This window comes from Rutilus rutilus (genome assembly GCF_951802725.1).
Source record: "Rutilus rutilus genome assembly, chromosome: 1".
Classification (NCBI taxonomy): Eukaryota; Metazoa; Chordata; class Actinopteri; order Cypriniformes; family Leuciscidae; genus Rutilus; species Rutilus rutilus.
Genome location: NC_140209.1, coordinates 10259778 through 10287195, shown reverse-complemented (window position 1 = coordinate 10287195; position 27418 = coordinate 10259778). Strand labels below are relative to the sequence as shown.

At 40.6% G+C, this 27418-nt stretch overlaps 1 protein-coding gene and 1 long non-coding RNA gene across 2 annotated transcripts in view; one reads left to right on the top strand and one right to left on the bottom strand.

The window, feature by feature from the left end:
* Positions 1-26506, bottom strand: part of LOC311297708 (uncharacterized protein) — a gene marked incomplete at its 5' end in the record, with an annotated part of 33429 nt that extends 6923 nt beyond the window's left edge. The window contains 3 exons of the mRNA XM_084420124.1: positions 19255-19620; positions 19710-20033; positions 26446-26506. Of these exons, the coding sequence (XP_084276250.1) occupies positions 19255-19620; positions 19710-20033; positions 26446-26506 (751 nt within the window). The remainder of the gene's footprint in view (positions 1-19254; positions 19621-19709; positions 20034-26445) is intronic.
* The window catches only part of LOC311287664, a 64360-nt gene that overhangs the window by 35532 nt on the left and 1410 nt on the right, over positions 1-27418 (top strand). The gene's annotated exons all lie outside the window — the stretch shown is intronic.

Here is a 27418-nt window from a genome sequence, read left to right as displayed (position 1 = left end):
TTTAATAGAGCATATGACTGTTCTTGCATTGTTTGCACACCTAAGGCTATTTCAAGTTTTATGTTATCTGACATTTTCTGTTATTTATCATATATACTGTGACCTCACATTGAATAATACAGACCCATACAGTAATTCTGTATGTATGCCTATAGCCATAGTTCATGTTTTCCACAAACAGTAATAAGTGCTATTAGAAGACATCTTATCATAGCTTTTTGGTACATAAAGGCTACCGTAGAAGCAACATGCATTTGAAAAAGTGAGGCGCTGGAGAGCACTATTCGTTTGAATGCAAAATACAATTTCACCACTTTCACTCCTACACAATGTCCCTTTAAAGCATAAAACATACCAGCATAAAAAGCAGAAGTTTTAAATCATAGTCTTTATTCTTTCTTAAAGCAAACAACACACTCTCCAGAATAAACTATTAGTCTTTATCAGAGAGCTGTTCAAATCACTGACACACTCTTAATATGAAGATAATTCTTCATCATCAGATGTTTGAGTGACACTATGTCCAGTATCAGGAATAATACAGTATGATCTGTGTGTATCAATACACAACTCTGAGATCACAACGTGAATGTGTGCAAGAATAAACTGAGCATGTTCAAATGAACTCTTTCCAGACTAATTCCACTAAATGTCTTTAGAGAAAATACAGATTTCTTTACCTGTGAGAAGTGAAGAGAGAATGATCAGTCCCAGCAGACACAGATCACACTTATCAGCCATTTTGTGTTTCTGTCAGTCTTTCTCTTCATTATATATAGTTACAGCTCTTCCTTTAAACATCATCAGCTCCTCCTCTGGTTTTTAACTTCCTGTCATCTGATCAAATGAGTGTTTAAATCCTGCTAGAGTTGCTGTTTAGTGACACTAAAGTGTTGCTTTAAGTGTGTGTGAAACGTGTGAGAAGCATACACTGTGAACACACTGTCTTAACACACATCTGCTCTGAACAGTTTATTGGCTACTTTTGCACACGAGAGAATTACTGTTAGTCTCACTTCTTTATTTTAGCAGTTTCCAGCATGACGTTAAAATCTAGAAATAAAATAATTACATTATTAGTAATAAAATCCATGACTAACTGATTAACGTCAGCTCCAGTTTGGTGAAACAGAAAGTATTTGCACACACTTCATGAGCGTCTGTAAAGCAGATATTAAATGTCTTCAGGAAGAGTTTCTACTCTAGTGTTTTCAGAAGCATGTCATCGCTGGCCGTGAGAACTCAGTTAGTTTGACCACACTGGTTTAACCCACACACAACTGTGGTCATCTCTGAACCCAGTTTAGGCGGGCCGGTGTGAATTCTCACACATTCAGAAAACAGTTCCTCTTCTTTCTTAAAGTGGGTTTCTGAAGAAAAGAGAAACACAAGAACTACAACTGACCTCAGACACAGCCTTATGTGGCAGGTCCAATGAAATTCTTCCTGCCTGCATGTGGTTGGTCATTCTCCTCATTGAGTTTCGTCCTATCAGTGCTATGCAGTAGAGTGTATATAAACTGGCTGGCTAGAGTGTGTGGCGTCACGAGTCATCGCCCCTTTCTTCCCGTGTCGTCATTTAGTCGCCATCCAGGTATGTTTGGTGATGTCGGCTGGGTTGTCTTAGCTAACGTTAGCCTATTTTCAGGGTGGTGTATGAAGTCCTGCGGCTGGCATTGGGTTGAGGTTGTTCCTCTTCTGGTTGGTGAAAGTCATGATTGTGTTTTTTATCTAAGTATCCACTGGTATTGTAAAGGCAGGATTGTTTGTGTAGAGTCAGAGGTTTGGGTGAAACTGATTAAAGCACGGCCAGTACGGGTTTCTGCATTTCAGTACGGAGGCGATTAGCTACCGCCGGCGCACACATTGTCCTCCCGATAGACTGGACGAGCCCTCAGCTTCAGCATGTGTGTTGTCTGCCTCGGTTTGGTTTGGTTTAAAATCTGATTTGGTTCCCGGAGATCGCACTCATAAGGTATGTGCTTCTAACTTATTATAGGTCGAGTGGCGATCTTCTGTAGAGATAAGATGATTTTTATTAACCCTCTGAGGTCTGAGGTGTTTTCTGGCCCTGGAGGTGTTGTTGTTAATGACATTTTAAGGATCATTACTCCAGTCTATCACATGATCCTTTAGAAATCATTCTAATATTCTGATTTATTATGAGTGTTGGAAACAGTTCTGCTGCCTAATATATTTGATGAATAAAAGGTTAAAAAGAACTGCATTTATTAAAAAAAAAAAATTATAATAATAATTCTAATAATATAAATCTTCTTTACTATCACTTTTTATCAATTTAACACATCCTGGCTGAATAAAAGTATTGATTTATTTCAAAAAAAGAAAGAAAAAAATTACTGACCCCAAATTACTGACCAGTAGGCTACTGCATATTGTTGTTACAAAAGATTTCTATTTTTAAAACAGTTGCTTCTTTTTTTTTTTTTTTTTTTTACTTTTAATTCATAAAGTATCCTAAAAAAGTATCACAGGTTATGAAAAAATATTAAGCAGCAGAACTGTTTCCAACTTTGATAATGAATCATCATATTATAATGATTTCTAAAGGATCATGTGATAGACTGGAGTAATGATCCTGAAAATGTTTGCTCACTTCAGGTTGGTGGAGAGCTCCTGCCTCAAGTGGAGGAGTTTAAGTATCTTGGGGTTTTGTTCACGAGTGAGGGAAGGATGGAACGGGAGATTGACAGACGGATCGGTGCAGCTTCTGCAGTAATGCGGTCGATGTACCGGTCTGTCGTGGTGAAGAAAGAGCTGAGCCGCAAGGCGAAGCTCTCGATTTACCAGTCAATCTACGTTCCTACTCTCACCTATGGTCATGAGCTTTGGGTCATGACCGAAAGGACAAGATCCCGGATACAGGCGGCCGAAATGAGCTTTCTCCGCAGGGTGGCTGGGCGATCCCTTAGAGATAGGGTGAGAAGCTCGGTCACTCGGGAGGAGCTCAGAGTAGAGCCGCTGCTCCTCCACATCGAGAGGGGTCAGCTGAGGTGGCTCGGGCATCTTTTCCGGATGCCTCCTGGACGCCTTCCCGGGAAGGTGTTCCGGGCGCGTCCCACTGGGAGGAGACCCCGGGGAAGACCTAGGTCACGCTGGAGAGACTATGTCTCCCGGCTGGCCTGGGAACGCCTCGGTGTCCCCCCGGAAGAGCTGGAGGAAGTGTCCAGGGAGAGGGAAGTCTGGGCATCTCTGCTTAGACTGCTGCCTCCGCGACCCGGCCCCGGATAAGCGGAGGAAGATGGATGGATGGACTTCAAAAAAAGAAATGGCTGAATCGTGGTCAGTGGACGAGGTGCAGACGTTCCTCTCGTTGGTTGCCGAGGAGTGGATGGGGAAACACAGAATGAAAAATTCGCATTTAATATGATGATGTCATGGCAGTAGAGTAGAGACGGCAATAACGATCAGTCACTTTGAAGCGGTACTAACTGCAGTGGAAAAGCAACCGAGCTAAAGCGAACCGAACCGTGCCGTACCGAGTCGAGTCGTACCACGCAGTGGAAAAGCGAAGCTAGCCGAACCGTTCCGCGCCGAGTCGAACCGTACCGAGCCGAACCGAGCCGTACCATGCAGTGGAAAAGCGCCATATGTTTCATGAATGGCACAAAGGTGTGTGACTGGTTAAGTCTCTGTCTTTAGATCAGTGTGTACATGTCCTACAAATTTAAAATTGATATATTGTTTTATCTGAATGAGTTGTCAGGGTGATTTTCACATAGTTTTGAAGCAAATATTCTAGGCTACGTGATACAATTTTCAAAAGTCTTGTGAAGAAATAATCAGTATGGGTTTCATGACCTTATTTCAGTGACAATTGTTTTTTGTATTTTCACAAACCACGCATAAATGTCATTATCTCAAAACTACAAACTTTTACACACATGCTGCTGATATATTATTGTAGCAGAGTTTGTGCTGAATACAGTGTAATCAGACTTTAGCCATGAAAATGTCACAAGTAACAGAAATAAGCACAAATGTCAGAGCATGTCAGAACACCTCCAGGGCCCAGAAAACAGCTCAGACCCCAGAGGGTTAAACATGAAGAATGCCTATTTTCCACATTCCCGACTGGAGGACTCGGGATGACAGACAAAAACTTTGCTGTGAACAGTGTATCTAACAGGTCAAGATGATACTGGTTTCAGTCTTCTAGTGTCTGACTGTTGAAGATATGTGCATTTCAGGAGTAGCATTTCAGTAACAAACCAATTTTCTCAGAACTGCAGAGACTTAAGCCACTTTAAAGAAACGACTGAAACGCTTCTTTTACATCAACACTTGACCCATTAATACTCACACTTACTATTCTATATTACAATACATTACGAGCTCATGAGGGGGAAATCACCATATTTGTAACATCTCAGGAAAGGAGACATATTAAACACAATTGCAGAGGTTTTATTAAGAAAATTAGCATTAACCCTTAAAGACCGATACGGCCGCCTGCGGCATAAAATAACTATCGTTCTAAAATGTTTAATAACTTTTGAGTCGCTAATCCAATCTGTATGCTTTAAAATGCACCGTAAAGATGAGATTCACAGCTTTCCCGTGTTATCACGGTTGTCTCTATTGGTCATTCATAGGCTGCGTAGTGCCGGTGATTGCGTCATCAAAATCTGCAGCAGTGATTCGTCAAGGAAACACATGTGGTTTCTTTCTCTGAGCCAAACAGGAACGATTGTTGATGCTTAGTCCCACCCCCATGCCCAGATTCGTCCAAATGGTCATCAACTCAACCAACAAACATAGTGATTGGTGATTTTAACAACCAATCACGTTTCTTTATACATTTTTAACAAACGCAATGCATTGAAAACTACGCATGAAAACTAACGGATGCAAAGTTTTTGACCATAGCGCAAAACACGAAAGAGCGCAAAACATGAAAGAGCATAAAACACGAAAGAGCATGAGTATGTAAAAAAAAACAGCAGTACAAATCGGAGGATATATTAGAATTGATTTTTTTAAACGAGTCGTTAGACCTGGTGGAACCTTCCGATTCAGAAGATTGTTTGAATCATTTGCACTGTTTATTTATCTATTTGTATTTAGTTTGTGAAGATTATTTGCACTACTTGTTCATTAGCACTCAGTATATTACCCTCAATGAACCATTTCTTCATTTGCACTGTTTATTTCTTTTTGTATTTAGTTTGTGAAGATTATTTGAACCATTTGTTCATTTACACAATGTATATTGTATTGTTAGTATTTATATTGCACAGTTGTCACTACTTGTTATATTGTTTGCATTTGTTGTTCATGTTCAAATTATAATATAATTTTCTGAAGAAAAATGTTTGCTTCAGTGTTCTGTTGTAATATAACAACTTTTCTATTTACTTTACTTCCTGAACTTATTTGGACACATCTACATTGTCAGTGAATGTAATACACCTGTTTTTACTCAAAAACGCCTAGAATAATATTATAATAAATGGCTATAACTTGCTGAGGGATTGTTACATGTAGACAAAATTTCATCTGGAAGTCTAAAACAACCAAGTCTAACTTTCTAAAAGAAAAAAACAAAACTTCAGGAAGTTCTGTTTGAGTTCACACTGAAAACACCACATTTTTTGCTGCCGTTTTTCTTAAAATCCTGTTAATTTCATAAATTCTCTGACAAAAGAAATGTAAAACTGGGACTTTAAATGAGCTAGCTGGAAACTTTAGGTTCTCCTGTTTAAAATGATATATGGCACTTGATGCTTGCTGCTAGAATGGGTTAGAAAAACAAAGAAAAGTACAGGTGAGTCAGGCGCCCCAAAAATGTTCTAGGTCTTTAATCATTAAAAAAAAAAAAAAAAAAAGATGCTAAAAACAGGAATGAACAGACAAGATACAAGAATCACCAAATCAGCTCCATCACACAGAACAGAGAGAGATTATACAGTCAGAGTCTGTCTATTACTGTATTTAATATTATATTTAAAGCAGTTTACATATGAAGCACAAGAACATTTTATCTAAACTTGGTGTCACTATTTCTTCATTGTGATCAGAGTTTTTCTCTGTTTTCTGAGAAGAAAATAAAACAATGAACAATCCTCTGTAAGTTTTTGCTATTGTAAATATTGCTGCAGATTGGCTCTAAACTCATCAGTATTTTATTCTAATATTGCAGGCATCTCTATTTCCTCTGGGTGCTTCGAGTCCTTCCTCCCTGCAAAATAAAAGCATTGACTGACCTCTCGTATGTGTTTTTATCATGATTGCAGATTGTTCCAGATCAGATGAGTGTGAATCATCAGATTGTGTGCGGCTCAAAACTCACCAGCTCTTCTTGCACAGATGATCTGAAGAAGAATCACAGTAGGAGCAGCAAACACTGCGATCTCAACAATAATCACAATCACTGCAGGAAACATGAGAGGAAGAAGAGAAACTGTACATGACTGAAGTCAAGGGTATTCAACTATCAACAGTTATTGATGAAGCTTTTACAGACTGACTGATAGTTTAATGTTATAAAGCTGTCAGTATAAATGAACGTGTCGTACCTCTGTATAATGATACAGCAGTCACACTGACTTCAGTTTCTCCTGGATCTGTGGATCACGTCTGTTAGTTCAGTTCAACACATAATGCCACATATACACAACATCATCATCACATAATACTTGAGCTTCACACAGGATTTTCATTTTAGCGGGGCTCCGCTCCCAATGAGTGTATGTAGTGTTGTCAAAAGACCCGGTACTTCGGTACCAAGTTGGTACTAAAAAGATTAAATCGTTATGGTACCAGCTTTACTTAAGTACCGGTGGTGACGAAGTACCGGATTAATCCAGTTCTTGATGCGCAGTCCAAAAGGTACACAGTTGTGTCCTCTTCATAAAAACACTGAGACATGGCGACCGGCGGCGCTACTGATGCGGTGGCTCTGAATCCACTCTTGACAAGAAAGGAGGAAAGAGCCACATATGGAAATATTTTTGATTAGGCTAATGTCACGTTGCTATAAAGGCGCTTTCCAGGCGCCCCTTTGTTCATGGTTGCACAGCAACGACAGACGCCACGGGAGAGCAAGCGCTTGTGCGCTTCATGATGACGAGGAAATATCAGCAAAGAATGAATTTATTTCTAGCCCTTGCATTAGCTTTACTACTAGATATATTTATGGAGATGAGAAATAAAAAGCCGCCTTGTAAAGCTATGATCAGCTGTTCGGCCGAGCTTTCGATGTTGTTACGGAAAGGCCGAAGCTGATCGGTTGGTTTTTGTCACATGACCTGTTGAGACGTTTTCATCTCGCTGAGGCATAGCCTACATTTGAAATAAAGATTTTGCACGGTCAAAAAAAATGCGATATGTGAACGGCCCCTAAAGTGGTATCGGGTGTGGTTGTATCGGGGTAGTTTTACGAACACAGTATCGGACCGACACCCAAATACTGGTATCAGTATCGGTGCATCCCTATTTATGTCATTCATATCAGTCCGTCAGAAAAGCAGTTCTAGGCTTATTCTTGGCTGGATAACTCTTAGCACGTTTAAAAAGCCCTTTTAGAATTAAATATGAACGCAGTATTGGATTAAATAAAAGTACAGTCAAGTCAAACAAAACACGATATACACTTTAATATATGTAAATTTAATCTAAATTAAGCTTTGGTACCGAAATTGGTACTGAGAACCGTGGATTTTCACTGGTATTGATATTGTACCGTGCGAACACTACCTCAGACATAGAAAATGTGTGAAACTAGAGAAAGGTCAAAAGGGCTGTGATAGAAAAACTTACCAAATAAAGCTTTTTTGTGTGTGCTGCATAAAATAGGTATTTTGAATATGTGCTTCTGCAAGCGTGTGTTAATGAAGGACTAGGATGAGTACAAAGTTTGACCTTATAAGGGAATTGGCTGTACTATAATGACAGCCCATAGTTAGAAGGCGTCTAGAACAGGGTTGGTTTAAACAGCCTTGAGTGTTTGGTTTTTTGGGACTTTTGTGTGTTTATATACTTTTTTTAAATAAAATGAAATCATGTTGTGGTGATTCGTAAAATGTTTTAAGCAAGTCTTAGAGTAATTTTTCCCTATCAATAATTCATGATTTTTGTAATTAAATATTAATTTTGGCAAATGCCCAGTGCATCCGAATTCAAGATTGTTACTGGCAATTCCCGAACCCAGCTCGGCTGCACAGGTCGCCTCCTTCTTGGGCATGACAGGCTACTATCTGAAGTTCCTCCCACATTATTCTGCTACCACTGCCCCACTACGGCGTCTGCTGCGTAAGGATGAGCCTTGGATATGGTCACGGGCATGCTCTGAGGCGGTGCGGGCACTCAAGGTACAGCTAACCACTGCTCCGGTGTTGGCTCATTTCGATATCTCTAGCCCCACCTTGGTGACATGCGATGCGTCGGTTACAGCCATAGGAGCAGTATTGTCACAGACTCAGCGGGGCGTGGAGAAGCCCATCGCCTTTGCGTCGCGGGCCCTCAATCAGACAGAGCAGGGGTACTCGGTGGGTGAACGTGAAGCATTAGCCTGCATCTGGGCCTGCGAGAGGTGGCACTTGTATCTCTATGGCCGCTCCTTCACCCTGAGGACAGATCACCAGGCCCTGACGGCTCTGCTTTCTACATCTGGGACAGGCCACAGACCACTGCGGCTACACCGCTGGTCCGACCGTCTTCGCCAGTATAACTTTGGCCTGAAGTTCACCCCTGGCAGGGACAACGTTGTGGCTGATCTACTGTCCCGCGCTACTCCACCCCACCCTGCTATACACACACACACCGATACGGACCAGGTGCAATGGCTCATGAGGGTCAGCTGGGTATTGTGAAGTTAAAACAGCGCTGCAGAGACCGGGTTTGGTGGCCAGGGATAGATAAAGACATTGAGGCCCTGGTGAAAGACTGTGCCGCCTGTCTCTTGAGCGGTAAGACGGGTCACCAGGCCCCCCCACCCTTACAACCTCTTGCTTGGCCATCACAGCCCTGGGATCACTTGCAGCTGACATATGTGGTGAGATACAGGGAGTTCCTCATCACCAATGCTTCCTGGTGGTTGTCTATGACCTGCACTCGAAATGGCCCGAGCTCATTGCCACCGGCTCTGTGACCTCTCTGGTCATAATCAACTTTCGGGACTCTCTGTTCTCCCGCTGGGGCCTCCCAAATACTATCACTACTGACAATGGCCCGCAGCTGATCTCGGCTGAGTTCACCTCATACCTCAAAAACAAGGGTATTCGCCACATCCGCATGGCATACTATCATCCCCAAGCAAACGGTGGCGTCGAACGCTTCCACCAGTCGCTGAAAAACAGTCTCAGAGCACACCTGTTCCAGGGATGGACCTTCTCACAGGCCATCCGTCACACACTGCTGCATTACAGGGCCACCCAACACTCTACAACGGAGGTCTCTCCAGCTTTCCTCATGCTTGGCCGTGAGCTCCACCTTCCCCTCGACATGCTCAGCCCAGCACAGCCTCAGGGACCACTACCAAGGGTCAGGGCCTCTGTTGAACGCAGTGTTAATTTCGTTAACGAAAACTATGACGAAAAATGTTCGTTGACGACCTTTTTTTCCCTGACTAAGACAAGACGATGAGAGAGGACACCTACATCTTTAAACGATAACTGTGACTATATCTATAAACACTATAAATGTGTTTACATTTTTTTTTTACTTGACCAAAACCACTTGTTTTTGTCAAATAAAGGAGACAACAACACATTGACTGTTTTTACGAGCGTTCAGGCTTACGGTTGCCAGATTTGAATTATTTAAATCCCCAGTCACAGCTTCACTGTTAAAAGAACACGTTTTCTACCCGGTCTTTTCAATAGTATCTGGCAACCATGCGCGCGCGGCTCTCTCTACACTGCTGAAGAAGCGCGGATGATCTGAAAACAGACAAGTAAGCTGGAGTTGAGCGATCTTCATTTGAGATTTTCGACTTAAATTAAAGTGTCATTCAGTCGGTTTGTGTTCTGCCACGAGCTGCGCTGTTTGGGTGACTAAATCTGCGATAAAAATGCAGGCTGATATCCAGTGTTTTTAATGTTTATCATATTATACAAGCAAGATATATTTTACAAGATAAGGTTTGCCGAATATCCACACAATTTCAAATGTGGCATTGATTTTATACAACAGTTCAACAAACAGAAGGGTAACATTAAGTGATGTTTAAAACAGTATTGTCAGTAGGCTTATTGCTCTATTTTGCAACGAAAGCCATAGCAGGACTGCAGCACACAGCGGTGATTCGTGAACGAATGTGTGGCTTTGAGCGAATGGTGAGATTATGACCCAATTCATAAATATAGCAACTTGCTTCGTTACTGAATGAATGAATGACTCACTCATATAGACAGTGACTTACCTATAAGTGACTTACAGTGACTTACCTATAAGATTTTAATTTAATATTTAAAAGTATCACTTCGTTTTTACCATCATTGCATATTTATTGAACATTGTTTAATTTAAAGCATTATTTATTTTATAAAGGTACTTATAAAGGTAAAAAAATTAACTGGAAAAATCTATTAAAGGGGGCAAATATTGTCCCTTAATGGAAAAGGTGTGACTGCAGTGTAAGTGGAAGAGTCTAAAAACCACTGAACTAAGGAAAAGGGGTATGTAGAATTGCACAAGTGCTACTGCTAACGAGTGCAATGTCAATACAGCCTGTTACCTTCATTTAAATTTCTCATAAGCTTAATTGAATTGGCCTAGACTAGAGAGAACAATTATAAGGACATTTTTTGTCTAAAGACTACATATAAATAGCTACCAAAATTAATGTCGATAACTGCAGTTTGACTAAAATTTGACAAAAAATGCAATGACTTTTCGTCAACTAAAACTAGACTAGACTAAAACTATGAAAGACAAAATGACTAAAATGTGACAAAAAACCAATAAGCATTTTCGTCTGAAGATGAAGACTAAGACTAAATCAAAAATGGCTGCCAAAATTAACACTGGTTGAACGCCAGCAGAGGCGGATGAAGCAGAAATTCGATCTCTCAGCACACGCAAAGGTCCCTGAAATACATTCTGCAGATTGGGTCAGGGTTCACAGGCCCCACAGAGACCACAAACTCGCTTCGTATTGGTCTTCCCCAAGTGACGGCACGCGGTGGCATGCAAGCCGTCTCCGCAAAGTACCGGCCCCGGCACATACAACAGGTGTCACATCTCAAGCCACACCCTCAGCTTGGCAGGACAACCCAGCGATTCAGCCAACACCTCAGATAGCTCCTGCAAAGGCTCCAGACATCCCTATCAACCTGCCAGCTGAGATGTGTGCTTGCCCATCACAGGCTGCCCAGCCTCATCCTCGTCTTTCACCCCGGCCTGTTCGCACTCGTTCTCGTCCGGGGCACTTACAGGACTTTGTGTCAACATTTCATGTTTGAAAACCTGTAGGAGGGGGGAAATGTTGTGTTCTCTCAATGGGGTTTAATACTGCATTGAGTTAGTGTTCAGTAATGCATAGAGTTTGATTGTGCTGAATTATTCTGTTATGCCTGACGAATGTATGCGTTCACTTACTTGGGTCTGAAAAGACAGTGAGATGGAAGTAAAAGTGACGATAAGTTGATGCTACTCCCTGTGTCAGTGTGATCATTTCCAAACACAACAGGAATGATTCAGATTTCTCTTAGCACAGCTACTAGAAGACTTACAACGGTCAGACAGGTTGCTCACGTCACATCTACGTCGTCAAGCTCAGTTTGAGTCTGCACAGTACGCTCAGCCATCAGGAAGAAGTGCTTCTAATTTGCTTCACTTTTCTCCGTTGAAATCTATGGGGTCGCTGTGTCCATTTCTTTTACTATCGATGTAACAAACCTAAATATGGTACAGCTAATTGGAATACCTTTACCAATCACCACGAGGTTCAGTCGTCACACGTGTGATCCAAATACATCAAGAAAGATGATAGAATAAGGCAGTGAATCAGATCGATGCACGCACAACAACGTGGAGCTCTTCTGTACTGTGAAAATGTGTCTCTGGTCGTGCGCACGCATCCAAAACCAGTGAATAGTATCGCGAGAACAGAGAGATTTCTTAAAGGGGCCACGAACATTTTTAATACAAAATAGAAACAATGTATATTTATACTACTTGGCCACATTTCATTTCTACACCATGTTTAGCCTATTGTATTATGGCCTATACTGCTTTCATATTCTCATTCCATTTATATACTATCCACTTAAAAAAATAAGTTTCAGGACATTTTATCTTTTTTTTCTTATAATTCACTCCATCAGTATTTTTTATATTTTAATTCTAGATGTATATTCATGTAAATTTGGCATAAATTTGACGTGTTTTAATGGGTGCGCGCTGAACATTCGAGTAGCATTTAACCCTCTGGGGTCGGCAATCACGCCGGCGTGATCTGCTCGCTTTTTTTCTTATCGGTGTAAAAGAGACTCAAATAACTCTGTCGATTTTTGTCATACAGGCAAATGTTATACATCATTCAAAACTGTTAAATGTCTTCTTTTATTTGTGTACACTAATAATAAAAACAAAATATTGTGTTTTTCGTAAAATAAACATGATGCGCGTTCTGCCATCTCTCTCAATGTGAAACTCATTCTGAAACGCGACAGAAAATGACCTGTAAATCAGTGAATGTTTGTCACACAGACTTGAAACGCATGTCTATACAACGTTTGGAGTCTCTATTTTTAAAGTATGTAAATTATATAGAAAACAAATATTCTCTGTTTAAGTAATCCGTATAAAAGCAGCGGCATGTACTGTTTCTCAAACGCGTCCTAATTAACTAATATGACCACGCCCACGCGCGCACGAGCGATTGACATGCAAATGATCCATGCGGAGGAACGCAGACCTGTAAACACCCTCATTACCTCAAAACAAAGAAACAGAAACTTCAGTAACTTACTCCTCTGCTTTTCATCGAGTTTGGAAGACTGTGTTTGTGCTGTGCCGTTTACCTTGGATTTACCTCAGAAGAATTAGAAGAAAGCGATTTGAAGATGAGAAGATTTTTAAGGTAAGACATGTTAAACTGGTGGTGCCAGATTAAAATGTATGTTATGAAATGAGATTTGAGTAAAACATGAACTAAGTCTAATATCGTACATGTATTAAGTCTAATATCATACATGTATTAAGTCTAATATCGTACATGTATATGTATCTATAAATAGAAACATGTTGAAATGTGAACTAGACTGGTAGGCAATCTTTCTGTGCTAAATGTATATACATGTCCGACACGAGGATGTTTTTATATTCTATAATAAAACACAGCATGATAAAAGTAGGCTAGTATGAGTGTATACTATGGTGAATATTATAATGTTTAGAACCGTGTTTACTGTTAAATACTGTGTTTGTGGATATCTGCTCAAACGTAGATGTATAATATGGTAACAAATTAATAGTTTGGAGCGGCTTGATGCTTCAGTAATGCGTTTGCGTTTGACAAGCAAAACGCTCCAAACAATATAGCTTCTTTTTTTTTCTCCAAATGTTTATTTTCGTTATGACTATTTTTATTTTCGTTGAAGTAAGGGACCGTTCGGTATTTATGGAATGGACCACCGGAGGAAAATAGGGGAGGGTCATGTCTTTTTATTCTTTGTTGAGGGGAGGGTCATCCAACTTTTTTTAGTCTAGGGTGAGGGTCACCCAACTTTTGTATTCATGAAAACAGCAACATTTCAAAGTGGCTTGTTTGGTGCATATTTTTTACATGTAGCTCCATGTAGCTCTCGCGGTCTCGGCCCCCCATTGCTATCAGATGGGTCTGACCCCAAAAAAATCCAGTTTGGCGCTGTTTGACAGTGCGCGCGCGCTTCAGTACGCACTCAGAAAAAGTGCATAGTGTCAGAACAAAACGCCAATGAAATGTTTACCCGGCAAAGCTTTAAAGCACGAGCAAATAATGAACTTTTGTGATTGCGAATAAGTGCAGTGTCCTGTTAGCATAACTCTACCGCTGCATGTGATGTGAATGTACGTCGAGTTTTACAGTATTGGGTGTGTGTGTGTGCATTTTGTACATTTTAAAAAGCAATTTTAACCTGAAAAATCTAAAATGTATTCCCCAAATCGTGCAGCCCTATAGTTTCTCTTGATATCAGTATGTTCACAGCGTTTTTTTTTTTTTTTTTTAAGGGACCCAGATGCCCCACTGAGGAGTCCTGCTGACTTCAACATTCACATGAGTCTCTGTACATGAACATGGTAAAGTGAAAAATCAAAAACCTTGGAAATTAAAGGTATGTTTCAGGAATGTCACAAAGGTGTGTGACTGTTCAAGTCTGTGTCTTTAGTAAACCAAACAATCAAAAAGCCATTATTTTTTAAATCTCCTCATTCTTTGTGCAAGGTTGCTCTGAATGACAGGGCCTGATAGCTCCTAATAGGGCCATTATGGGAGGGCCTTTGTCTTTCTCAGGTGTGAAAAGCCATAAATATTCATGATGTGTTCACGCCTCCCAGCATAAAACTTTCTCACACAAAACACGTCTAACAAATTTAAAATCAATATATTGTCTTATCTGAATAAGCAGTCAGGATGATTTTCACATAGTTTTGAAGCAAATATTCTAGGCTACGTGATACAATTTTCAAAAGTCTTGTGAAGAAATAATCAGTATGGGTTTCATGACCTTATTTCAGTGACAATTATTTTTTGTATTTTCACAAACCTATTTTTATTGCATAAATGTCATTATCTCAGAACTACAATATTTTACACACATGCTGCTGATATATTATTGTAGCAGAGTTTGTGCTGAATACAGTGTAATCAGACTTTAGCCATGAAAATGTCACAAGAAACAGAAATAAGCACAAATGTCAGAGCATGTCAGAACACCTCCAGGGCCAGAAAACAGCTCAGACCTCAGAGGGTTAAACAGGAGTTACCATGGAAACGGGGCGTTAACTCAACTGACAAGCTGCAAAAACTCTTGTCTCACTGTTGTTTTCACGGCTTTCAGGCAAGTTTATTCCCTAAAGTTACACAAATAATACACACAACTGTTCCTGACACTTTCTTAACGTTTACAGAAATGGTTTAGTGTCTTCCAAAAAGTCTGTTAGCATCTTAGCCATTAGGCTAGCTATAACCCACATAGCAACATTTTGAAATCCCAGATCCGGCCCACGTCTGGCACATGTAGAAAGATGATCTGGCCCACATGCAGCGTGGAATGCCAGATTTGACAGATCTGGGCCACAAGCAGGCCATAGCAATGCCACATGTCAGCCAAGAGCAAAGAAATAAACCACAACTAGACCTTATCTGAGCCATAAAACCTGTGTATATTAAATATGGAGTCACTTCAGCCTTAATAAGCCTGTTAACAAGCAGAATCACTGAAGAAAAGAAGAGAACAGAAAAAGAGACCAGCAGAAACACAAGAACTACAACTGACTTCAGACACAGCCTTAGATGAAATCAACTGAAAATAAAAGAAGACATTAACCCTTCCCTCCCACCTCTCTTCTCTTTCGGTCACGTGCCATGGTGAAAGGGTGCGGCCAGAGCCGATGAGGGTGCGGCTATCGGTGTCTGTCTCGTTTCTGTCATCTTGGTTTGCGGGAGGCTCATATAAATATGGGCTGATTCCTGCCTGAAAATTTAGCTGCTCGTCCTCGTTCTCGTCGCCGGGCTCCTCAATAAAAAATCCTTCATGGGAGGGTAACGGTGGGGAGTCCGGTGGAGAGAAATCCTCCACAACTGAATGTAAACTGGCATTCAAATCTGCCTCCATTTTGTTTGCAACGCCCAACCTCCAACGATCCAATCAATTCCAGAAGGACGAAATCAAGCCCGCCCTACATTTTTTTCTAATTTCAGAAGCCGTTTCACTCGGATATTCGTCACAACAAGGAAAAAATGACAATCTCAACTTCCGTTTCATGCCGACTTTAAACAACTCCACAAACAGCATTACTAGTTTCACTTATTACTATTTTGCAAACAGGAGCGGATCTGGCAAACAGGAGCGGTCCACCCAAGTGCCATCATTCCACACTGCATGAGGGCCAGATCATCTTTCCACATGTGCCAGATGTGGGCCGGATCTGGGCCGAAACAATGTTGCTATCTGGGATATGATGTGATTGTATGTCCCAAAGCTTGTCTACTCTTCTGCTACACACTCAAAAGTATCTACTTTTTCCTCACAAAAAAAGAGTACATACTTTTAGGGCGTAGTATAAGAAGGTGAACTGAGCATTAGAGTACATGTGAAAATGTGAAGTGGTGCTTGCAGTGGCAAAACTCACCACTCGGTTGCTAGGGTGTTGTGCATGATTGCATACGAGCCAACAACCATGTCTGTACGATGTTGTGGAGCTGAAATATGGCTTCTATATGTTGCAATATGGTTGCTGGGCGGCTCTAAACGGTTGCTAGGGTGTGAATACACAGTTACCATGGTGATATTTACCCAACCGAAACAAAAGAGCTAACCCCCATCTCTATACGACAATTCACCATGACGTCACAACAGTAACAGACGTTCTTCCGGGTGGCAAAAGCAAAAGCGTTCCTATGACAACGCTAGTAAATTGCTTGGAAAGGAGGCCCACCGTTGACAGTAAAAGTGTAATAAAAATAAAACATTTAATTAAATATAATGCATTTTTTCATCATAATAACAACTGTGTTTAATGATATAAGTAAAAAATATAATAAATATGTAATATACTTAGGCCTACACATAACTAGCAAAATACTCTCTAGCTCTTTTTTTCCAGCCAAAATAACGTGCTATATAGCCTATCATGGTCATTAAATGGCTTTCCTGAGGTAACTGTTATGTGACAATGGTTCTCCAGCTGTTATATCGACCTTTGCGCGGTTGAAAAACACTGATTGGTCGATATATCATGTTTGAGGAATATTTAGGTAAGTTGCGCGAGAAAATGGATGTGTAGTGAGAGCGTGTGAAAAGTGACAATTGTATGAGGCGCCACGTAGGATTTAAATCAAACTTCGCTGATCAATACATACATAACACACGTGCATATACAATTATAAATTACTCGCATATACATTTTTTGGATGTTCAAAATACATATATGAAATACTCGTGCACACTATAATAATGAATGCTTGTGAATAACTTGCATATAGGCTACATATAAACTTGACGCACGCATACACCTATAAATACCTATAAACTTCCATGCATATACACCTACACTCGTCTCGCACATACATATACACTCGCAGCACGCAGACACACCTATAAACACTCGCACATAGGCCTACATATAAACTCGATGCGCGCATACACATCCATAAAACACTCGCGCATAAATAAAACGCGGATGCATGCTTTAGTTGTGTAGGCTATATGTATGCGAGTATAGGTGTATGCGTGCGTCAAGTTTATATGCAATATTCATATGCATTCATTATACATAATATGTATGAATTTCATATTAGTGTGCACATGTATTTCATATATGTATTTTGAACATCCAATAGTATACATGTACATGCGAGTAATGTATAGGTGTATGCACGTGTGTTATGTATGTATTGATAAGCGAAGTTTGATTTAAATCCTACGTGGTGCCTCATACAATTGCGTGAGTCTCACGGTCAATGCAGTCTCTTCATCAAAAGAGACAATTTATTATTAGTCTTGAATTTCCCCGGCGGAAGATAAATGCTCTGCTGTGATTTTGTAGATGGACCGTTTTGAGAACACACGAAGCAGAGTTGAAGGGCAAGCAGGGTTGGCAGCAGATATGTAAACGTTGGATGAATCATAATTTAGCGGGATCGTTAAGATTTCCTACTTTTGACGACACAACGTCGCTATAACCACCCACAGGAAATCGATAAAACCCTACACCTTTTGCTGTATATCTGGCAGCGTAACCCCAAACACAACACGTTTTCATCATCGTTTCAACTTTGATCAACAACAATGTTTTTAACTATGTGACTGTTCCAGTCGCCGGCTGGATCTCTTCAGTTAGTCAGTGGAAGCCGCTCGCGTTCTGCCACCCGGAAGTTACTCGGCGCCTATTGTTTACAAACATTCTGAAAAGGCCTATACGATGTTTTGATGCAGAGATATACGTTTTGCTAAATGGTTGCTAGGGTACTCTGTTTGGTTGCTATGGAGTGGCTTGGCAGCTGCCAATCATGAAACTCCAAAGGCTGTTTGTCAGTATGAATGATATAAACCAACTCCCATGCCTCTGTGACATTCAGAATGAAAGATATCCCTCTTTGGATTTTGGTTGCTAAGGTACTCTATTTGGTTGCTAGGGAGTTGCTTGGCAGCTGCCACTGATGGAACTGCAAAGGCTTCTTGTCAGTATGAACGATATAATACAACTCCCATGCCTCTGTAACATTCAGAATGAAAGATATCCCTCTTTGGATTTTGGTTGCTAAGGTGCTTGACAATGGGGCTAGGAAGTGTTGAGGTAATTCATGACTGGCTGTTTGCTGCCCCGAGTCAAACGAGACCACCCTCATGTGTCTATGACAATTCAGTCCGGAGATATCCCTTTGATCTCTTTAAATGGAAGTCTATGGGACTTGTAGCTAAGGTGCTCTAAATGGTTGCTAGGGCGTGGTTTAAAAGCTTCACAATGATCCTGAGAGACTGATTGGTCGTCTGAGTAAAATGAGCCCGCCCCCTTGTCTCTATGACACTGTGATCCAGAGCTATGTTAAATACAAAATCCTTATGCAATTTACCATAGTAGGAAAAGCATGTGTGTTTCACAGGACGTTTAATGGGGCAAATTTGGGCAGCTTCTGCCCCCCAGGGGTGCAACTTTTACCCCATTGTGAGGTATGTTCTTACAGAGCCTGTCAGCCTCTTCAAATGTGGCAAATCACACATTTCTGTGAAATCCTCGCTCTGAGCTATGACACATCAAAGTTTGTCACAATGTTAAGTCTATGGGATTTTTTCGGCCGCTTTTTCACCCCTGGGGCGAACACCGCACCCCCGATCGCTTATAAAAACGATTTGGCGCCTAATTCGTGGGTCTGTGACAAACGGTGCGGGACAAGTTACGCGCCAAACTTTTGGCGGAATAATAAAGTATACAAAATAATAAGTATGAGCAATAACAATAGTGTTGCTTCGCCTTTGTGAGAGTCAAAGAAGCTTTTGTTCCCTCAGTTTGTTCTGGTTCAGTGATACTGATAGACCTTAGTGTTACTGACATTATGAGGCTCTTCTAACACTGTTTTCTCACCTGAATACTTGACAGTGTATCTGGCTGAGGTCTCGAGTTGATTTCTGAGAGTAAGCTGACATCTCCACTCTCTGTTGTTATCTTCATTCAGGAGTGTTGTAGTCAGAGTGATGATGATACAGCGATATAGATCTGATAATGATGATATCTGATATCTGGAGTCTGTCTTCAGATCAACACCAGCCTGATTCACCCACAACAGCTCAACTCCCTCAGAACGAACCAGATCATCACAGGAGAGCCAAGTAAATAAATACAACTGACAGGAGAGAGTCACAGAGCGGCCTGGACTGATCTCAGTCTGTGAGGATGAAGATGATGATGATGATGATGATGATGAAGATGATGATGATGGAGACACTGAAACTGAACACAAGACATAAATCACAGACTCTTCAATCATCATCTGAGTTTAAAGGGAGAATTTTAAATTGAGCACATAATCATAAACTTACCATGAAGAACATGCAGAAAAACACGTGCATCAGATCCTTGTTGTCTGTCATTCACATATTGTCTGCATCTGTATAATCCATAATCTTCTTCTGTGACGTTCTTGATGTTCAGAGAGCAGTCAGACTCCAGACTCAGTCTCTCATGTATCTCTGTGTCTTTCTTCTTTATCCCTTTAGTAATCAGTTCAACTGCTGCTGAATGTCTGAAGCTGTTAGAGTAGATCCATGTAGTTTTAGATTTGCAGTCAGAAAGAGCATTATTACAGGGCAGAGAGACATTTTCACCAGAACTGATGAACACATTCTCAATCACTCCACTGGTTCCTGAAACACAGTATATCTCAGTGATCATTATGATATATATTAACAAATTAAACATAAAACACACCAGTATAAAAAGCAGAAGTTTTAAATCATAGTATTTATTCTTTCTTAAAGCAAACAACACACTCTCCAGAATAAACTATTAGTCTTTATCAGAGAGCTGTTCAAATCACTGACACACTCTTAATATGAAGATAATTCTTCATCATCAGATGTTTGAGTGACACTATGTCCAGTATCAGGAATAATACAGTATCAGGGTTTTTCCTGCATAGAGAATTATGTCAAATTTAGTGCCGTTACCGCTTGTGTCCATTCTCAAACCGTATACAGGGTTTTTCAAAACGATTTTTTGTCCCGCCAAAGCCTTATTTGATCTGTAATTCGCTCCGTGCACAATATGACGACCGTTGACGTTCGAACTTGAGTGTGTGGGCCAGTACTTCCGGTGAAAACTTCCGGTGATCTGACAGCGAGAGACGACAGCGACCGAGTTCCATTACCATTATAATTTTTCACAATGAGAACTTGACTTGCCTTTCAGAGTGTGACAGCCTCAGCACTTCACTGTTGTGTGCCGTTATGTACCGTACCGTTTCGTCACGTTACAACAGAGAAGTCCGCTTTCATGCATTCCCCGTTGATGCTGAGTGGATGCAGAAGATCCGGAGGGATGACTTCAACCCGACCAAATTTTTAAATGCATATAATTTTCAGTGTATTTCACCTGTGCGTTTCTATGCTTTCTATTACTGCACAGTGAGATGAGTAAAGACCATCCGTTTCATAAATCATTATCTGTCTGGTGTTTATAAGCAGCACATACAGTATTTTACTACGTGTAAAATATACACAAACCTAGCTATAATAAATTGTGTGTGGTACCTACAGTTAAAAATGTAAATGTAAAATATGTGATGATAATATTGATCGAGCAATTGATGCAAGTAAGTGAAAATATATGCACAGAATTGAGAAAATAGTATTTATGGAGATAAATTGTAGCCTATCTCAGGGCAAACATGTGAATGTTCACGGAGCATTTAATGCAAACAACTCTAATGTAGTTGTAACTCTATATTTACAGTAGGCATAATTGTCATTGCGTATGCAGCATGAGTCAAATACAATCTTCTGTTCGTGAACAGTTGTATTTCATTCATTAATCTGACTATGCATCCGTGCATTTAATTGACATTGTCTTGTGTGATAGTAATATGGATCTTAGTAGTATTTTAAGTGATATAATTGATTCTATAAACAACTATAAGAGATCATTTTCGGCTTTCTCCGGCTCCCTGCACCGGGCGTAATGCGAAACCGGAAGTGTCTACCCGCACACTCGCTGATCCGAAATCCAACATGGCGGCCACGTGCAACTAGCCTATTGGGTTTTGTGAGTGAAGCAGGCTACTGACGGAGTGACGGGAGAACGATCACAGCACTCTCCGTCTTCAGTTCTGTCTTTGCTCTCTCCCTCGCATCAAAATCAACTGATCCTAAAGGTCGGAAGACCGAATCCAAGTTTCACGTGGTGCATTCGGAGAATATTTTCGCTGAATTAGTGCTGGGTGTGAATTGTAGTAAAAAAAAAGTTGCCTTATCTTCTCTTACAACTTGTGACAAGCATTGCGCACATGCAGCTGACATAAGTTTAAATAAAAATAAAATAAAAAATAAATCAATCCAGTTTGAAGTGTTTTTTGTGTGTGTGTGTTGACAAATCTTTCGTGATGTCCTAACAGCCAGGAATCACGCACAACACGTCCGCTAAAGTCCGATTCGCGACCTAATGACTCCTTGAGCCGATTCATTATATGGTTAAAGCGATTGGCCTGCCCGTCAGTGTCTGAATCGGTGTATAACAAATCATCATCAAAAAAAAAAATCACAAACTGTTTCTTTGTATTTATTTTAAATTGAACATTTATTGTCAATATTGGGCTTGCGGATCATGTGGGTACTAGGGTACTCTTTGCTGTGTGTGGATGACCATGTCGGTCAGCCGAAGACCAATTTTGACCCAGGAAAAACCCTGGTATAGTGCTGCGCGGATCGCGGATAATCCGCGGGTCGGCCGGGCCACGTAATAAAAACATCCCATTCCAATTAATCGAGGGTGGATGACAGATAAATCATTTTGTGTTGAGTTTAATAAAGACACGGAACGCTCATCACGGTAAACGCAATGAACGTGCGTCACTCTACTTTAGTTTTCAACAACGTAATTCTCTTCAGGGAAAACCAATCAAGGAAAACATATCAGGACTCGACAATAACGCTTGTCTGGGACCATAGACCGTGTCCGGGACACGTGTATTTTTGAAGGGAAAAGTGAGAGAGAATTGTAGCTCATATGGTCAAATGCCCTGATTAAAACAATTTTAATCTAAAAATAAAAAAAACTAGGGAATCACCGAAAATGTGAGTATGATTCTGTTTTATTTCATTTAATGTAAGTGGCGATTGATAGTTGATATATGCCTACGTACTGACGGTAACAAAGCTCGCGCTGTTATTTAGCCTATAACATATTATCAGGGGCGATTCCAGGATTTTATAAATGGGGGGGGGGGGGGCACAGGGGGGACCAAGAACAAGTGAGGGGGGGCCCATGGGAAATCAGAAAATTCAACTGGAAAAACTTCTCCTAAAGTAGAACAGTCTTTTTTTTCAATTAATGATTATGCAGTCTTTACTTACATACATCATTGTTTATTCTTTCAAGCAGATATTTATTTGTATGAATTAAATATAATTAATCTTTATTAAAGCTATTATTAAAGAGCAGTGAATGCTTTTCTCTTTTTATTTTGTTGTTTTAACAATATTAAAGTCCCTGTAAAGTCAAAATTAAGTATGTGTTCTGAGTTTGTCACACCACAGAAAAATGTGTTATTAGCCACCCAGCCAAATTTGAATGATAAAAAAAGCCAGCAAGTACATAAAATAAGCTATCAAAATCTTGATAAAATGAGCAGTAGTCTCTGCTCTCAAACGCTGGGGGCGTGTCCGCTGGCTGCGCTGAAACCACGCCCACTCGCGGGAAAGCTGCTGTCGCCACACTCAACTGTCACCGCTACAGACGGAATGGATGCTCCTAGCAGCTTACAAAGCCATACATGTTCGAGCCTGGACTACCTACTATAATTATAACATAAGCACACAAGGCAACTTACACTCATTGGTGGTCGACGGGAGGATGAAGGCCGAGACGGGAGATAGTCGGTTCGGCCCCATTTACCAGTAACAGCGGATTATCAGTGAATCCCAGTTGTCTCCGACGGAAGTTTATAAAACTATCCCGTGTAAAATGATCACTACAGAAGCGGGTTTTGGCGGTGATCCTCAGCTGTCCATCAAGGTGGCTCTTCACAAAATTAATCCACCTCTTCTTGATGTGATTGTTTTTCGGAAATTTAAATAAGGACACCGATCTGTTTTGTACGTGATCGCATCCAGGTAGTACGCATTTCCGTGACGAAGGCATAGTTAGCTAGCAAACTGTAGGCTGTACTAGTACTGATAGTAACTCGCGATCGGCAAACTGATGTGAATGTGCTATATTGTTAGGGGAGGGGCCAGCGTCAGGGGCTCCAGTGCGTCATCGAGTAGGGGCGTGTCCAGGAGCTCAGGGGCTTCGTCATCGAGCCCCCGTTTTAGCCCCGCCCAAAAAATCCGGAACACAGCAATGGTGAAAAACTGTTTAACGGTCTAACTCCACAATTCAGTACTTCACAGTTCACAGTCTTTGTAATATGTTTTAGCAATACATTTCTAACATTTATAATGTGTTTAGAATTTTTTTTTAGAATTGCCTTTACAGGGACTTTAAGTGTACAGAAGGCATTAGGTTTATTACGCACTGTCACTTTAAGACCGAGTGTGCAGATCCAATTGCACTGCTAATGCACATCCGATATTCTCAACTGTATGTTCTGTAAAGACATAACCGACTGTGTTTACGTGAATACTCTCAAAAACGGACATTTAGACAACATGGTGTGTATTTGTCCATTCAGACGCGAAAGAGAGCTCAATTCAATCCTTTGCGCACAGCGCGCTTAGCTGTCTATGTGCAGGGCTGCACTCTTCGGGTAGCGTGTGTGTGTGTGTTCGCACAGAAAAACATACCGAATAAAGCTCTCTTTCGCGTCGTCACTCTTATTCAGATCTGTCCATATGTCTGCCCTTCTCTTTCTCCCAGACGTTTACATTTTTGAACGATTTGTGAGACATGCAGCATCAAGCGCATTCCAACTCGTGTGCCGCTGGGTAGATCAGCACGTTACAATTCAAATGTGCGCATCTACCACACACGCAAATCAGTTCTGACTGGATCTCTTCCCCAATCGTCCCTCCCTAACATTTTCGTCTATTTTTTGTCAGTACATTTTCGTCATAGTTGTCGTAATTTAAAACTGTTTTTATAGTCTCGTGTTCGTCTGTGAAAAAATGTCGTTGACAAAAATAATGACGAACATTTGAAAACCCGTCTAGAGGCATGCCCCAAACCCCTCTAGAGGCATGCCCCAAACCCCTCTAAACCCTACCAGGCTCCAGCCACAAAAATCATGTGGGAAACACATTAGGCTATATGATGATCTACGCAAAATACATTTTAATTACCTTATTATTAAAATACATTATTAGGATTTTACCACCTCCGCCTCATTTTGAGCCAGGAAAAACCCTGAGTATGATCTGTGTGTATCAATACACAACTCTGAGATCACAACGTGAATGTGTGCAAGAATAAACTGAGCATGTTCAAATGAACTCTTTCCAGACTAATTCCACTAAATGTTGTAAGGGTGGATTTCCTGCAAGACTGCCGAATGACTAAAGAAACATTGTCAGCAAGATAGTAGAAAACTGTACATTTCTTGTCTATTCCACCCACTGCCACTTATACCAACGATGGAAATAAGCGCAGTTACAATAGATTAATATGTGGGAGAGCGTTGCTATAGAGCAGGGATGGGCAACTTCGGTCCTGGAGGGCCAACCCATCACCTGCCTGTAATTTTCTAGTAATCCTGAGGACCTTGATTAGCTTGTTCAGGTGTGTACCAAATCAAAACTAGTTAACAAATCATTTGTAATTGAAAGGGTTTATTGACAACATGGTTATAGTTATACTTAAAGGTATAGTGGAGGATTTTCTTTTTCCGGGTGGATCATCAAGACTATTGGTCCTCCTGATTGTCAATCATTCTGGTGATGTTTACGTAAGGCTGTCATACGTGCTCATCCATAGGTAGTTTTCGCTTTCTGCGCATGCGCACTTTCAGCTGTATGTGTGGTGAGGCATGGTTTCAGCCATTCCTTTGAAAATGGCTGAGGGTCGCAAGAGAAATAAAGTCTACAAGGTGTATGACAAGAAGAGAAAGGTCGCAGAAGAGAGAAACAAGACCAGAGTGTTTTGGGGAGATTCATTCACACGATGGCGTGCGCTGAAAGCACAGGTTGGGTTTCCCACTGATGCCTCAGTCGCGAAGTTTCTACTCGACAGGTAAAGTTTGGCATGCTATTTGGAGAAATCCATTTAAAATCACTGCTAGTAAAAGTTATGTACATCTATATTGTAACTTTTCCAGGGAAGATTAGTTTATTTATTTTGTAATTTGCATCGTTAGTAGTTATTACGGTGGCCAGATTTTTAAATGTACCAGAAGTCTTATTTGCGGAGAAACTTTTTGTACATAAATATGGGTGAGATTCATCCGAGCGATCGTCTTATCATTGCGTCCCTGCCCCTCCTCCCTCATGGCATAGTGGAAAAAGTGCGAATCTTCTTTTGGAAAGTAAGCATGTATGAGCGATGCCGACAGCAAATTGTAAACAGAGCGTGCACGAGGAGAACTGAGCTCGTTTAATAGGTGTTCCCTCTCGGGAGCAGACGAGTGTTGCGCATGTGCAAGTGGAGAGGGCGGTTCTTTTCTAAAATTCGGAAAAATCCTCCACAATACCTTTAAAATAGCTACAAAATAGATGTATGAGATGATAATAACTGATACCATTATTTGTACCCAGCATACTGTATATGAAAAATGTTACCAGAGAGAGAGAGAGAGAGAATAAAAGAGACAGAGCAACAGTTACAATCTTCTTTTATCCTTTCCCTGACCATGTGACTAAAACCCAAATGTGAGACATTCAAACTGACCAATCAGATAATTACAACTTCCCCCACGGTACTAAGTGTGTGACAATTCATCGACCCCTGAAGTACACACATCTTGGCCTACAGTGATCACTATCAGCCCCTCTGTGCCTTTAGGAACTACAAATGGTCATTGTGGTGAAAGAGGGGGTGGAAAACAGTAAAGCAAACGTCTTTGTTCATTTCAAATATCTTGGATTATTTTCAATCCTACAATGTCTTTAGAGAAAATACAGATTTCTTTACCTGTGAGAAGTGAAGAGAGAATGATCAGTCCCAGCACAGACACATCACACTTATCAGCCATTTTGTGTTTCTGTCAGTCTTTCTCTTCATTATATATAGTTACAGCTCTTCCTTTAAACATCATCAGCTCCTCCTGTGGTTATTCACTTCCTCTCATCAAATGAGTCTTTAAATTCTGCTAGAGTTGCTGTTTAGTGACACGATGTCACAGTGAAGTGTTGCTTTAAGTGTGTGTGAAACGTGAAATTTGTCTTTTTAAAGAGTGCCTGATCCTCACTGTTTTCCTCTGGGATTGGGTCAGGAATTGACTGAATAATCTCATCAACCCTCTGCTGGTAGATGCTGGAACAACACCATCATGGCAGTAACATCACTTATTCATCGACAGCAAATGTGATAAAGGCAATGCTTCATGTAAAATGTTAGTGTTAATGTGTGTTTAAAATCTGCAAAATAAAGAGAAATAGGACTATCACATATGCAAAACCTCAAACGATCTCTTATAGATCATTTAACTGAGAGAGTTACTCAGGAGAATAGAGAAAGCTCTGATATGCAAGACTCTGAAATGGACTTCAAGTGCAGCATTCAGTGTGATTTCCAGATGATGGTGATTTTGCAGGATGATTTGAACACGTTCAGAGAATAGCTCTGTTCTCAGAACAGGTTAAAGCGCTGATAAAGCTGTGAAGCAGATTTGAGGAAGTGAAACATGGTGTCCAAATGTTCAGCGTTTCCTTGTAGCTCAGAGTGTGGTAATGGACTCTCTTGTCTAGTGTTTAGTGCTGTTATCATCCGAGGTCCCCCCTATTTTTTCATTTTTCTTTCTTTTTAAAAAAGATGTAAAATCAGTAATATATATATATTTTTTTCTTAAAATAGCAGTTACTGTCAAACATACTCCTGTTTTCTGTAATATTGACCAAGACATAGTCCTGTTCTGAATCGTCTGTTTCCACATTGTCTGGTTCAG